The following is a 14,444-nucleotide window of genomic DNA, read 5'->3' on the forward strand; positions in this document are numbered from 1 at the left end:
TGTTATCTTTGTATTCTGCGTTGAGGTAGAAATGAATTTTCAAATAAACGACTTTTTCGATACTAAATTATGAAAAATATCGGTATCTTACAGCGCCATCGCTATTTAACAATAAAATTTTGTTAACAGAATATGTTTTACGATAAACATAGCTATTGAAACTATTATCTGTTATCGATATCCACGCTCTTCACCTGGCGCATTAAATTTTAAAAGAGATTACATCAATTAATTTAATAAAACTGCTGTTTTTAGACTTAATGAAACATAATGTACCGAAAATTGAAGAAGCGGAACAATGCCCTAACGGGACTGAACACAATTGATGAGAATGCAACGATAAAAATACCGGTAAGTGATTGTAGATCTTGCTCTGCATGAGAACAGGAAATAATTTCTATCATTTAACTTTTTTTTTAAAGCGAGTCTCGTCTGCAAAGCAAACAAATGCGACAATCGAGACAGTCAACAGCGAAAGTGAAGAGGAAAACATTCCAGCGTCCCAGGAGCAAACACAACGTTTTCTGTCTCAGCATAGTATAGCATTGGCCGCAACATTGGGGCGTACACAGTCTTCAGGTCGGATAAACAGTTCCCGCCAACCGAACAGCTTCTTTGAAATGGTACTGATGAACGCTGGTGTGCAACTGGACCAATCGGACACATTTGTGCTGTCCTGTGACCATATTGCTATTGTTTCTAAGCTACGTGATATATTGGTGCAGTCGCCGAAATATCCGGAAAATATTGAAACATTCAAGACAGGGCTAAATGCTGCCCTGGCGCCCAAATCGAAACTGGCCCAAAAGCTACTAAGTGGCTGCACTATAGACACAGCCGGTGAAGAACAGGTGTATCAATCACAGAACAGCATGTTTATCAACTTTCTAATGATTGACTTTCTACGGGAGCCCTGCCTGTCGGTTCTCTTCAACAGAATCGAAGAGGTTGCCAAATTGGAACGAGTGCAAACAATTCCCGGTTGCATTCCGCTGCTGCCTCTGATGCTTGCCCAATTGCGTTATCTCACGCTATCGCATAGTGATCAGATTTATACGCATATTGAGCGCATATTTAATAACGCCTCAGAGTCGTCCAAGATGGATATCATAAGCAGCGCAGAGTTTCTGTTAGATGCGAGTAAACACGATGAGTTTGTGGAGTTGCTTACGTGAGTGCTTTTTTATTATATTTACGGGATGCTCATTTAATTCTGATCTACTCAATTTTAGCATTAACTATTCGAGCAGCAAAGATCTTTTCCATTTGACTACGCTGCAAATGCTGAGCAATTTGACGCTAAACGCAAGGACTCAAGGAAAACTACGTGAGAGAATCCTAGAGTTTATCAAGGACGATAGCAGCTGCACGAATGTGGTAGGTCCCTCCCACTGTATGCTGTTAACTGTGAATCATTTACAAATATATGAATTTCATTGCAGACTCTACCGCATCTCATACGCCTTTTGCTAAATAGTCTTAATCAGGACACCGATGATGTTGTGCGTGAGGTACCTAATATTATATAGAATATATATACATATATAGATATATCTATCGTTTGTTTTAACGATGTTAATAATTTGTTTCTCTGGGCAGCTGGTCTCCACACTGCGTGAAATCTTTAATTGGCGACATAGATCACAAGTCGAAGGCTCTCAAGAGCTGGCTATTCCTGCAGCCAGTGAAAAACAATCACAGTTAGAACTCTTTGGTTTTCTGCAACAAGGTCTTAAGCGCTCCAAGCGCTTCTATCAAATGTGGCAACGTACGATTAGTGGCTTAGCGGCCAGCGAATTTCAGTAAGTCTTAATAAATTATTTATTTTTCTACCCGTTTCAAATGTTCTTTCAAAACTTGCAGATCGTTTGATTTTATAATGTTACTAATACTCATAGACATCAACGAGGATAATACATTATTTATTGAAAATCTAGTAAGTGCGAAGTATATATTTTATACCCGATTCTAATGAAATTGTTTTTGTACTGTTGCAGCTGCGCCGACGCATAAAACTTGAGCATATCACAGTTAACATATTGGATGAAATAAAAATTAATTATTCGCATATTTTGGAGAAGCACATTAACACACTGATGCACTTGCTGCATGACTTTATGCGAGAAAAGAATCGCATTGTAGCCGATTTCGCAAAAGCTGCATACAGGTAAATTTTATTGAAACCACCATACTTATTCATGACTCACCCTCAATCTATTCCGCTCAGCATACTCTTTAAGATCTGCAACTCGATACAAAAGAGCATACTGAAGAAGCTGCTGGAGCTGACATTTGACAAGTCGGCACAGCATGTCACCACCACATTGACATTGCTGCGAGAGCTCCAGCGCAATAATGCTAAGCATGTGCAGAACTGTGCCATGTTGTTACTGCCTTTGCTGGATCGCCTGAGCGATTTGACACTGCCACAAACACGCCTCGCCATGGACTTGCTCTGCCATGTTGCTTTTCCTGATCCCAAATTGCCAGAGTGTGCCCCACTGCAGGACCAAATCGAAATGGTGGTGAAGAAACAGCAAATAAATCGCTCGGAATATGTGAAAAGGCAGGGCATCATAGGTTGCGTTCAGCTGATTGATGCGATTGCGCGCATTGAAACCATGCTTATCAACAACGAGGAATTGCAAACCAGCGTGGACAGCATCACTTCTTTGCCTGATGGTCGTAGCAAGCAGGCGGCTAACCTGATTAGTAAATACATTTTCATTATGTTTATACAAATCAGTTATTAATATTAATTTGTATATACAGTGCTCACCCAGTCAGCTATATGTAACTCCCCCGAATTACTGGCACTGTTTTACGATGAACTGGCCAGCGTGTTAACTGTGCGCTACTACAACGCCGAGTCTACTTATATGCTCGACTATCGGTTTCTAACGTGGCTCTGCGAACTAATGACCTATCGCTTTCAGCAGAGCTTTGTGAATGATCATCAGCCGAAGACAATCAAGTAGGAAATTCAAATCCAATTACTTTATCGTTTCATCATAAGTTTGCATTTATTGCAGAGGCTTGCGGCTGGAGTGTCAGAAGAACATTAACGAATTGGACGAAACAAATGTTAATACCGAATCAGCTGTGCTAGATATTGGAATTAATATATCCGAATTGGTTTTGACTCCAAGTAGCAAGTAAGTATAAGGACTCAGAGAAATACGCCTGTGCACACTAAAACTGTTATTTTTTCAGTGCCAGTGATTCTATCTTAGTTCTAGCCCCACTTTTTCACCTGGTCAGCGTGCTACACAATCAGCGCTACCAGTACAGTCTGGAATTGATAAATGCGCTACAAGGCTGCGCCATTGTGCTGCCCACGTTTTTTGATGATCCCAATTATTTGGCCATCTTTGATAATTATGATGAGGAAACGCAAAAGCATATATTGCATATTTACTATCACACGATCAACTGGATGCGTGTGACGATCTGTGCTTTTGCATCCCAAAAGCATGAGGCCACACGCAAGCGGGTTCTAAAACGCCTCGCTGATTTGATTTCCACAGAGCAAAGATTAAAGCCGCTCTTGGCGCATGCTCCTGTTGGTTTTGCACCACCGCCATGCCAGTTCCTCAACAATCTTAAACAGGCCGCTGCTCAGCAAGTTACTCGCGAAAAAAGACCTGCAATCAGCAAGGTGAAGGCAAATAAGGTTAATAACGAATCTATCATGGATGAACCGCAAAGTATGGATCAGTCAAAACTGGAGGATCTGACGATCAAGTTGGGTGCCTGCAAGTCCATTAAATGTAAAATCAATTTCGAGCAATTATATGGACCCATGGAATGTTTTAGACAGCTTGATGTGGGCATAATAGTGTTGCTGAAAGAACAACCTTTCAGTCTAAACTATCCACTGGAAGAGGAGGAAGTGGGCACGCATTTGGGTTTGCTGGAATTGCGTTTTATACTCACAGATTTGGTGCATAAATTGGACACGATTATAAATGGATGCCAAGACGTGGCCGAAGCCAATTCGTTAAGGTCGCATGTGGCCAAGCCGGAGCATTATATGTCCGACTTACAAAAATGTCTAGATGAAATTCATCTGCGTTTAATCACCTTGGCAGCGCACATTGACCAGGAAGTAGAAAAGGTTAATAATGTCCACAGCAATTTGGATCTGTTCAAGGATCGCTTTAATTATGTTAAAACTTGTTTTGGCTTGTGCATTCAATTGTTTGCATTGTATTTCTCATGGAGTGAGTGGAGTGACAAGTCCAAATCTCAACTTCTTGAGTGTGAGTAAAGCATAACTATAAATATGGGCATGACTGATGAATTATTTTTTAATTAGCGTCACTAAATTCACTAATGCCACCTGGTCAGCGGAAGGCAGCAAGAAAACCATCTATAGCACGCACAGCATCCCAGATCTTTGATTACTTCTGCAAATATGAGAAATCGGTGCTAGTACTTGGCACTGCTGTGCAGCTGCAGCATTTGCTGCGCAGCTTGCGTAAGTTGAGTTGTTCCGGCGAGAATGCAGTTCAGCGCAGCAAACAGCAGGCCGAGGATATAAGTAAGTTATGATAATTATTAAATCTTTTTTCTTCTAATTTGCTGTTGTCGTTATAGGAAAATATTGCACCAATATGCTGAGACGTAAATGGTACCACTATACGGGCAGCCTGGAGAAGGGTGCGCAATGTAACATACATCTGGACGAGCTGATTAAAGGCTTTCTTAAGGACTTATCATTTGAACGTCAAAAGGACATATTGCTTTCCCTTAAAGAGGAGTGCGTGCTTCTCAATAAAAAGGACTTGGCTTTACAGTCGATCCCCAATATCAAAAAGTAAGTTAGCCCAGTAGACTATATTTATCAACAAATTTATCAACTTCTCTTTTAGACCCAACTTTCCTCTACTGTTTCGTGGACTATGCGAGATTATCATTAGCACTTTGAACTCCCAATGTAGTGGCCAAACCGAAGGTGATCGCTTTAAGCTGTGGGAGTCGGCTATATGTCTACTTAATGGCCTTTTGGATATTGTCAAAAATGTTGAACAACCGCGTAATTTCGCATTATTCTTGAAGCATTCGCAATTGTTCCTGAAACTATTCCTGCAACATGGCGTATCTGTGCTTGAGCCGATTGTTCGCGATAGTCCAGAACGCCTGACTAAGTTTTTTCATGACCTTCAGAACGTTACCAAGTTTCTGCACAATCTCTGCTGCCATTCGAAGTCAATCAAGAACACGGCCATAATTAGCTACATTCCCAGCCTACGCGAAACGCTGGAAACACTGGTGTTTCGTATAAAAGCATTGTTGGCGGCCAACAAATGCCATGCCGCCTTTCATATCAGTATTTTGGATAATCAGGATCTGCATGGCGATGCAATTGTGACTCCCAGGGGATCACTTATCAACGAAACCAATAGCGATGAAGAAATTCCCGAGGATGATGCCAGCGTGGATGAAACTATTATGGACGATAATATGGGCAGTAGTACTTTTGTAGATAGCTCCACGCGACGCAGCTCCAACAGCCGAAGCAAATCGAATTCGCGCAGCAAATGCTTTTAAAGATTTTTTTAACTTGTAAACATGACTCAAATATATATGTTATTTTATTATGCTGACATCAAGAGAATTCTTGTATTATTCCAACTCTTAGTTACGAGTTCATAAATGAATACGTTATGATGATGGCATTCTATGGGTAAAGTAATCAAGAGCAATTTTTGCATTGTTTATTTTATTTTTTTTTATTTTTTATTTATTATCTGGATGCAATTTTATTTAATTTTTGTATTACAAATAATAACAAATGTATGTATATCAAATATTTTAGTACAATATTCTTCTCACTTTTATTTTCTTCGTTAACAATAATTGTTTGTAAGACGTAAAAGATGTTGCTTCCTATCGCTGTTCCACCCACATTTCTGAATGATCTTCAAATGTTCATTTTTCATTTTTTGTTTTATAATAATTGGCGACGTTACGTTCACGGCTTATATAAGTTCCTCATACGTGTGACATGTATGCAAATTTGTTGTGATGTTCATTTTATCAAATTATTATTATAAAAAAATTACAATTTATTTGAAAATATAAAAAATGAAAAGCATTATGAAAACACACACAAACTAAAAGTATACATATAAAAAAATTCGTTCAATAAGATTTAAGAAGAAAGTCACATAAATGTGCAGTAAGACAACAAATTAAGATATCTTCTAATGGTATAAATTTTCGACTGTTTGTCATAACAAATATTATCCAGATTTGCAGAATAGTATATAATTGGTATAAACAATTGACACTGGAAACTGACGGTTCTAGCTCTATGTAAAATTTGCATCGTGGATTTTTGCAGGCTGATAAAACTGATAAACTACGGCGACTCTATATACAGTCGCTCCTAATAAGACTGCTGCTTTATAAACAGCTGCGCTTTAGCCAATTTCATGTGTGATCTTGAAATATACGCTCAAATACCAAAATTTAAAACGAAAGGTTTGCTGAAAAATTTGAAAAAAGAAATGATTATATTAATTTGGAAAATAGTTTTTGCACTCTCCAGTACTGTTTGGTATATTTCAATATTCAACAGAGCTTTGTTGTTTTTTTTTTTTTTTTTTTTTTTTTTTTGATTTATTAATTTTTATTGTTTTCTTTATTTGCCAATTTTTCAAAAACTTAAAACATTTTACACAAATTAATTTTAAAAATTTTAATACGTACGCAGTCTGTTTAAAAGTAAAGTTAGATTATACACTCCTATATCTACATATACACTATATACTCATATATATATATATAAATTTGTTTTTATAGAGAAAGATATATTTTATATATATGTATGTATATATAGATTTAGTAATTATGATTAAATCTTGCCTTTGCATCATCACAATTCATGTAAAGTTTTTGTTGTATTTTCTTTTGTTTTGTTGTTTTCTACATATTTTGAAATATATTTTTCATATTTTTTGCTTCAGTTTCCATGCGCCGCTTGCAAATTTGTTATAAATTTCTATTTCTGTGATTTGATTTTTACTTTTTAAAATTGTTTCTTGTTTCAGAGTTTTCATTCAATTTACACACGTATACAGTTATTGTTGTTGTTGTTGGATATATGTAAGTATATTAAGAGCTGGGTCAAAAAAAATCGAATATTTGCTTGCGCTTTCTCCTCCTCACAAAAGACAAAAATGTTGAAAATTAAAACCAATTAAACAGCTAAACAAATAAGTTCGGTAAATATTCTTTAACATTAGTGCTTTAAGTTTAGGCGTAAAAATATTTTGCTAAAAATTAATATTCATATAGTTTATTATATTATTGAAATATATATATATTTATGCATATATATATTTATTTATATAACATAATATTGAAAACTTAAGCGCACAAACAAAACTAATTATTCAAATTAAAAACTATTTTTGCCAAACGTTTTTGCTTTCCCGAAAAAAATTAAACAAAATTACAAATTACAATACATATTTAACACAAATATAAAGGCAAGGAGTTTCGAAAGAACAATTTTTAACATTTCCAAAACGAGGGGGGGGGGGGGAGGATTTTGGGAGAATTTGAAAACAATTATATGACCGCAAAGGCATCAACGGCACATCATTTCAATTAGTCGAGTATTGTATTTTAGTTTATCATTTTTGTTTTGTTTTTTTCTTCTCTTTTTCATTTAACCAAAGTGAAAACTTGAACGGATTGTGTAACAGGTTTTGCCAATTTTCTTTGTAGTTTACAATTAGAACACATTAACAATTAAGACTTATAAATTAGATTACAAATTTAAAACAATATAAAATCAGTACAGTATCAAATTAAACAAAACGTTTATCATTAAGCATATGTATACATATATTTGCAATTTGAATTGGGCTCTAGTTTGAAAAAGTCACCAAAAATTTCGAAAATTTCTTCATTTCTTCATAGTTTGCTTTTCTTTTCTAAGGCAAAAACGAAAAAATGTTCATCATGCAAAAAGTCGCGGCGTATGTTATTTTTTTTTTAGTTTTTTAATTTTTTTTTTTTTTTTGCTATGTTTGTGTGTGTTAAAAAAAAATGATAATAAAAATAAAAACTTTTTCGTAGGCAACAATTGATGAAAATTAGAAAACAAAAATATATAACGAAAATTGGTAAAAAAAATAATAATAATATGGTTAATTATTTGTGGTTGGTTTTGTTTGTTTTGAAATGGTTTTTAATTGTTGCTTCTTTACGTTTAGTTTTATATAGTTAGAAAATGGCGCACACTTTGCTGCGGCGGCTGCTGCTGCTGCAGTTTACTCTCCTGCAAAGGGTGTACTTTTAAATATTAGGGTATATGTGTTTATCTGTGTGGGTGTGTGTGTAGAGTGTGTGTGTTTCACTAAATTTAAGCTTAACTATGGTCATTTAGAATTGGTAGTAAATGTTCTTATTGTTGTTTGCTAATGTTTATTATTATTATTATGTATTAAAGTTCTTTGCTGGTGTCGCAAATTTGTTTTTGTTTTGCGCAAGTTTAGAAGTTTTTTGTTGTTTAACTTTAGGCAACTGCTTGGTGTTTGTTTATCTGTGTGTGTGTGTAACTGTATCTGTGTTTTTGTGAGTGTGGGTGTGTGTGTGTGTATATATTGGTGTTTCAATTTTAAAATATCATATATATTCCGTTTTAGGCGCTTGCTGAACAATGTTTATAGATACGCTTTAAAAAACTTTTCATCTTAATCATCATCATCATTATAATTGTTCTTGAGTTTAAAATTGGAAGTTTTGCTTGTTATTCAATTATAACTAATTTAATCGTTTTTACATTTTAGTTACGTGTTTTTGCTTTACTTGAGATCTAGCAAAAATTTTCATAAAAAATACAGATTGAAACGGAAATTAAAATTTTGCAAAATTTTAACAAAAAAAATTTTTTTTTTGTTTTTTTGTTTTAGTTTTTCATGTTTTCATATTGATGTTTGTTGTTGTTGTTGTTGTATAAGAGGCATGGAGTTACAGTTAAATAATGCTTATATATATTATGGAGTTGCTATATAAGTATATATAGGGGATAGACCCGGTTGCGGTTTACTATGAACTTATTGCAGCACTCTAAGAATGTCAAGTTTTAAAGAGTTGATAAAACAAGAAACTGAATACAAATTTGGAAAATTCTTTAAATATGTTTTTTTGGGAGGCTAATTGATTTCGTAAATTATTATTATTGTTGTTATTATTTTTGTATATATTAATATTTAGATTTAATTTTTCCGTTATTAAATTCCCTATAATATTATTTCTTTTGTAAAATTTATAGTTCTTACTTATTATTATTATTTTTCTTCTTTTTTTTTTTAACTGCTTGTGATGTGTGTGTATGTGTGTAAAGGTGTTAGTTTGGTGTCTTACTAATTCGTTGCATCTCGATAGCAGCAATTCAACTGCCGTTTGTATCTCTGTAGCTGTAGCTGTAGCTAGCGAGCTGTATCTTTATGCTTTGCGTGTTCAGTTTCATCTTCATTTTTATTTATTTATTTTTTTTTTTTAATTTGTAATTTGTGCAATTTCTTAGCTCTACATACATTATTGGGTTTTTGTATTTAATTGATTTCAAGTTACCTAAAATAGTTTGCAATTTAATCGAAAAGTCTTGCCGACGTGCAGAGTCGCAGACATTATATAATAATGCCAATCGCTGCTGCGCTTTAACTTTAAGTTTTAGTTTGCTTAACTTCGATCTCAAGACTAATTTCGAATTTAATGGATTTTCGCATTTTGCATTTATATTTTCTTTTATTTTATTTTTTTTTTTTTTAGAATGTCAGTCAATGTTTCTTCATTAAGCTTTGCTTCTGAATTACTTTATTAATTTTATGCATTTGATCAATTCTTTAGAGCTTTAAATTTATGTAATTTTTAAATTTCTTTTCTTTTTTCATATTTACAATTGAGGGAAATCTTTAGTTTTTGTTTTCTTTCTAATTTATTGTGTGCAATTTTTTCTCCTTTTCGATTTTCTGCTTGATTCTGTTTTATACAAATAGTAGTAAAATGTCAATTACTTTTTGTTTGTTTTTTTTTTCTTGTTTTTTAATTTGGTTTACGCGTTATGTATAAAAAGTTGCTTAAGTTTTAAAATCAATATGAGCCTAACTGTACTATATTGATATAAATAGACTTTATATATGTAATTATTTGCCTTTTCTGGTTTCGTTTTTTTTTTTCTTTTATCAGTTTATTATATTTGCTCAATTATTGTTTCCATTTCAAGTTAAAAACGTATGTAGCTTTTGAATTTTAAAAGGGGATCGATCGTTTTTTATGTTTTTGTTTTGTATTCATGTTGCCTTTAAAATTTGTTTTAGCAAAATGCTCTAATTATTATTTAGAATTTGTATTATGCGATTATAAAAATTGAACGAAATATGTTGTTTGCTAAAATGCTGCGGCAAGTCTATAGATATGCTATATAAATGTATATAATAATTATTTCTTTCTGATTTATATAGAGATAGAGATAGAATTAGAGAGAGAAAGAGAGAGAGATGTGCAAAGCAGTACCTAATCGAAAGTATTAAAAGGGTTTTATAACACCCAATTGCTCATCTTGTTTAGGACTTAGTTCGCTACACGCTGCTTTAGATTGGAAAAGATAAAAGTCATATATACACATACATGCATATGTATATATGTATGCTGCGTTGCAGTAGCTGTAGTAGTAGTAGTTCTTGTTGTTGTTGTTGTTGGTGTGCCTTCTAAGTTCCGAGTGTGTGTTGTTGTTGTTGTTGTTTTTATTAACTGTAGTTGCCTGTTATTGTTGTTGTTGTTTTTAACTCCATGCCGAAAACGTATCCATATACCACTGTTCACCATTTGTGCCTAAAGGTTGCTGTGGTAGCGGTAAACTGCCCCAACTGCCGCCATTTCCTATTAAACCGCTCTGGTAACGTCGCTTAACATCTGCCGGATTTTGGTGACCTCCATCGAACTTACGTTTACCGACTACTGCAGTTGGTCAACAGGAATGCATATGCGTTGTTGTTGTTGTTGTTGTATATGTTTGCGTTTGCGTGTGTTTGTTTTTGCATTTGGTGGGTGGTGTGTGGTGGGTGTGGAACGGATTTAAAAAGAGAAAAAAGAGAGAGTTAAAATTGGTTGTTAATACTACACAAATGGAACAGTTCTTTTTGCTATTGTTCGTTTTCGTGGTAAATTTTTCGTTTATTTAAGAGAATTTCTTTTTTTTTGGGTGGGCTATGGTAGAACTGCGGGTATTTTTATGTTTTGTTATATTTAGTTATTTTTTATAACTTTTTGTTTTGTAAAAAATTAAAAATATAGAATATAATACACACACATATTTTTGCTTTTTTTTATTTAGGTAGCTCATATTTTCTGCGTACAATTACACAACAAAATGTAGAAAATCTCATTAATTAGACATAAACGTCGGGGACTTGGTTTTTTTACACAAACATGACACAGATGTGAGTGAGTGTGTGTGTGTGTGTGAGTGTGTGTGTGTGTATGCGTGTGTTTGTGGAGTGAGTGCAGGTGTCTAGTGTGTAGTGTAAGCGATTAATCGTGAGTGTATTTATGTGCGTGTGTGTATTTGTGAGGGGTAGTGCACGTGTAGATAAAACATTGTACATGATATTATCGCTTATTAAACAACATGTAATTAAATGTGAGGATTTGTTAAGGGAGGACGACAATGTGTGTTAATCGAGTCGTTTTGGGATTTCTTTTTCTTCCAATCTTCAAATGGAGCGCTGTATCTCTTAAGAATTCTCTGGTGTCTTGTCTTGTTCGCCTGTTTTTCGTTAGAAACTAATTTGGAATTTTGTGGTACATATATATATATAGCATTGATTTTGGGATTCGCTTTAGCCTTTTCTTCGTGATTTGATATTCTTGAATGTTAATTGAACTGATCTCTTTTTGGAAATGAAAATGAGAAATTTGGAGCGCACGTATTGGTTTCTCAAAATAAGGATTTCTCAAAATCAGGCTTTTTGATGGGGGTGTGTGTGTGTGTGTGTGTATGTATTAATTTTATCATAATTTTTTTTAGTTAGAGCTCCTCTTTTTGTCTTTCTCTTCGGTTCGAGATGACTTGGACTTGCGTGAATGCTTCTTGGATTTGTGTGATTTAATTTTGGTACTTGAGGAGCTCTGACGCTTCATTTTCTTGCTCGGCGAACGACTTTTGTCGCTGCGCGCGGAACTGACGACCGAGGAGCTACGCTTAGTTGCCCTCCATGAATGTCTTGAGTGCAGATCCAGCTAGAAACAGATTTTAGATGTTTTTTTTTTCTCTTTTTCTTTTTTTTTGTTACAATTTTTTTTTTTTTTTTTTTTTTTTTTTTTTGTGTAGTGTGTGTGCTGAGTCAAATATATATATTATAAATTTATATGATTGAATGAAGCCGTTCTAAGTAGAAAAAAAAAAAAAACAACCAAATTAAGCTTACCAAATGTGGATGGAGAATATAAAATGTGGGCGTTTATGAGTAAAGCGTGTAAAATAGTATGTTTAACTAAAGATGTTTGTATGCCACGCTTTTGCCTCGGCTAAAATGGACGATATGGGGCAAAAGCGTGCATTTTCTTGCTATGTATATGTAGCCATACAATATGTTTAACAAATTATATTTTGCATATGTAAAAAAAAAGGATGTGTTGGGTTGTGTTTATCGTTAAAACAGAATACACGAATCGATTAGTATTTGTTGTACAACAGAAAATTTAGATTTATATATATATATATATATATTTATATATACAAGTATTTAACCAAATAAAAACATTTATATGTGAGTAAATAGATGTGTTGTGTTATTAATTTATAGATCGGTATAAATACACATATATATATAATTATATAGAGGATATGGATACTAATATTGAATTTGAACTGTTTATTGATTAGCAAAGCATGAACTTAAACTTTATTAAACATACATAGATTTATACTCAAAATTTAGAAAAATATTGTGCCAACGCATCAAATATTTCATTATTATTTTTGTGTAACCAAAATATTAAAAAAAAAATTATATACACGTACGTCAATTTGATTGAAAGGATTTGATGTTGGGGAGCAATCATTGGGGGGAGACAAGGGTGTATCTTCAACTCTCCACTGACTCCTAACAACACAGTTGATACCAGCAGTAGCAGTAGTAGTAGTAGTAGTAAAACAGGGGGAGATGGGCGGGCGGGCATGACAATATTTAAATACTAATCGATTCATAAACGTTTACACAGCATATGTACCTCAACATACATATGCATTCATATAATTTGTTATACTGGCTTTCCATATACATGTGCGTGAGAGCGTGTGAGTGTATTGTGTAGGTGTGTATGTGTGTGTGTGTGTCTATGTGTGTCGGTGTGTGTGGGTGTGTGTTGTTGCCACTTGCTGCTTTTGACCAAGTCAAAGCTAAGTGCATGCAAAAACTGTAGCATACATTTTAGCGCTGTTTAAATGATACAAAACTGATGAAAATTTCGTGACGAAAATCCAAAAGCAGCAAGAGTTTAAAAAGCTACATTAAGAAAATATATTTATAATATAAATATATATGATGTATATAAATAGGACATTTAAAAGATATATATAAAAAGAGAATATTTAACAACTGGCTTTTGTTTTACAACATTGAAACACATTTACAAAATGCAAAATGAAAAAAAAAAAACGATATAAATTATGGGTAAAAAATCACGACATTTAGTGAACCTGGAAACGCTCCCATTTTAAGCTTCGTGGGTGGTTAAAACCACTCAAAATCATTGTGTGTGCGTGAGTGGGTGTGAAAGTGTGTGTGGTGTGTGTGTTTGTGTGTAGGTGTGCTTATATATATTTATATATATGTGTGTGTGTGTATTTATATGGGTCGGGTGGTAACATTTTACTTGGCTTTACTTATTAATTTATATGAATTTGTATTGTTATGCATTTGAGATTGTTGCTGTTGCTGTTTGATGGTGTTCGTGTTGGTGGTTGTTGTTGTTGCTGCTGCGACTGCTGCTGCTGCTGCAGTTGTTGCATTTGAACGTTGAACGTCTTGAGCATGTTTTTGGATTTTGGATTTTTTTTGGTTTGTCTTTTGGTTGTCTTTTTGTTGTTGCTGTTGTTTGGTTGGTTTTGTTTGTTTGTTTGTTGTGGTTGTTGAGCTCACCTGGTAAATTTTGTAGCGGCTTGACGTGCTGGGTGCCAGGAGCGCTGGGACGCATTGGTGCCACCCCACGGACCCCCCCGGTTGCTGCCGGCGCCCCCTGAACGGTGGCCGCCCCCCGATGAGCCGCCGCCGCCGCCTGTCCCACCGCCGCCACCGCCGCCGCCGCCTGTGGCACTGGCTGGGCCCCCAGACGACTGATGCTGCCACGCTGGCCAACGGCTCGTCCACGCGGGACTGTGATTCCATGCCCACGACCAGCTCCCTAATTATCATCATGGA

The 14,444-nt window shown here is 34.7% G+C and overlaps 2 protein-coding genes across 23 annotated transcripts in view; one reads left to right on the plus strand and one right to left on the minus strand.

Annotated features, from left to right (window-relative positions):
- The first annotated feature begins 117 nt into the window (after positions 1–117).
- On the plus strand, positions 118–11,728 carry Fancd2 (Fanconi anemia complementation group D2). The gene is made up of 14 exons (XM_018009125.2): positions 118–351; positions 423–1,171; positions 1,233–1,377; positions 1,443–1,511; positions 1,600–1,802; positions 1,864–1,936; positions 1,998–2,167; positions 2,228–2,712; positions 2,773–2,974; positions 3,033–3,155; positions 3,214–4,262; positions 4,319–4,543; positions 4,600–4,819; positions 4,875–11,728. The coding sequence occupies exons 1-14, from the start codon at positions 271–273 to the stop codon at positions 5,551–5,553; spliced, it is 4,473 nt and encodes a 1,490-aa protein (XP_017864614.1). The 5' UTR covers positions 118–270; the 3' UTR covers positions 5,554–11,728.
- Positions 10,189–14,444, minus strand: part of Syp (synaptotagmin binding cytoplasmic RNA interacting protein) — a 49,539-nt gene continuing 45,283 nt past the window's right edge. For 10 of the 22 annotated variants that reach the window (XM_089470171.1, XM_089470184.1, XM_089470188.1 and 7 more), the window contains 2 exons: positions 14,166–14,427; positions 10,189–10,980 (listed from right to left, as the gene is read on the minus strand). In XM_089470171.1, the coding sequence (XP_089326297.1) occupies positions 10,805–10,980; positions 14,166–14,427 (438 nt within the window). In that variant the 3' untranslated portion in view covers positions 10,189–10,804. Of the gene's footprint in view, positions 10,981–11,333; positions 12,262–14,165; positions 14,428–14,444 lie in introns of those variants that run through there. The other 12 variants (XM_089470223.1, XM_018009239.2, XM_089470221.1 and 9 more) reach the window with 5 other exon arrangements.

Source organism: Drosophila arizonae, chromosome 2 (genome assembly GCF_054131065.1).
Source record: "Drosophila arizonae isolate 15081-1271.41 chromosome 2, UAZ_ARI_1.0, whole genome shotgun sequence".
Lineage (NCBI taxonomy): Eukaryota > Metazoa > Arthropoda > Insecta > Diptera > Drosophilidae > Drosophila > Drosophila arizonae.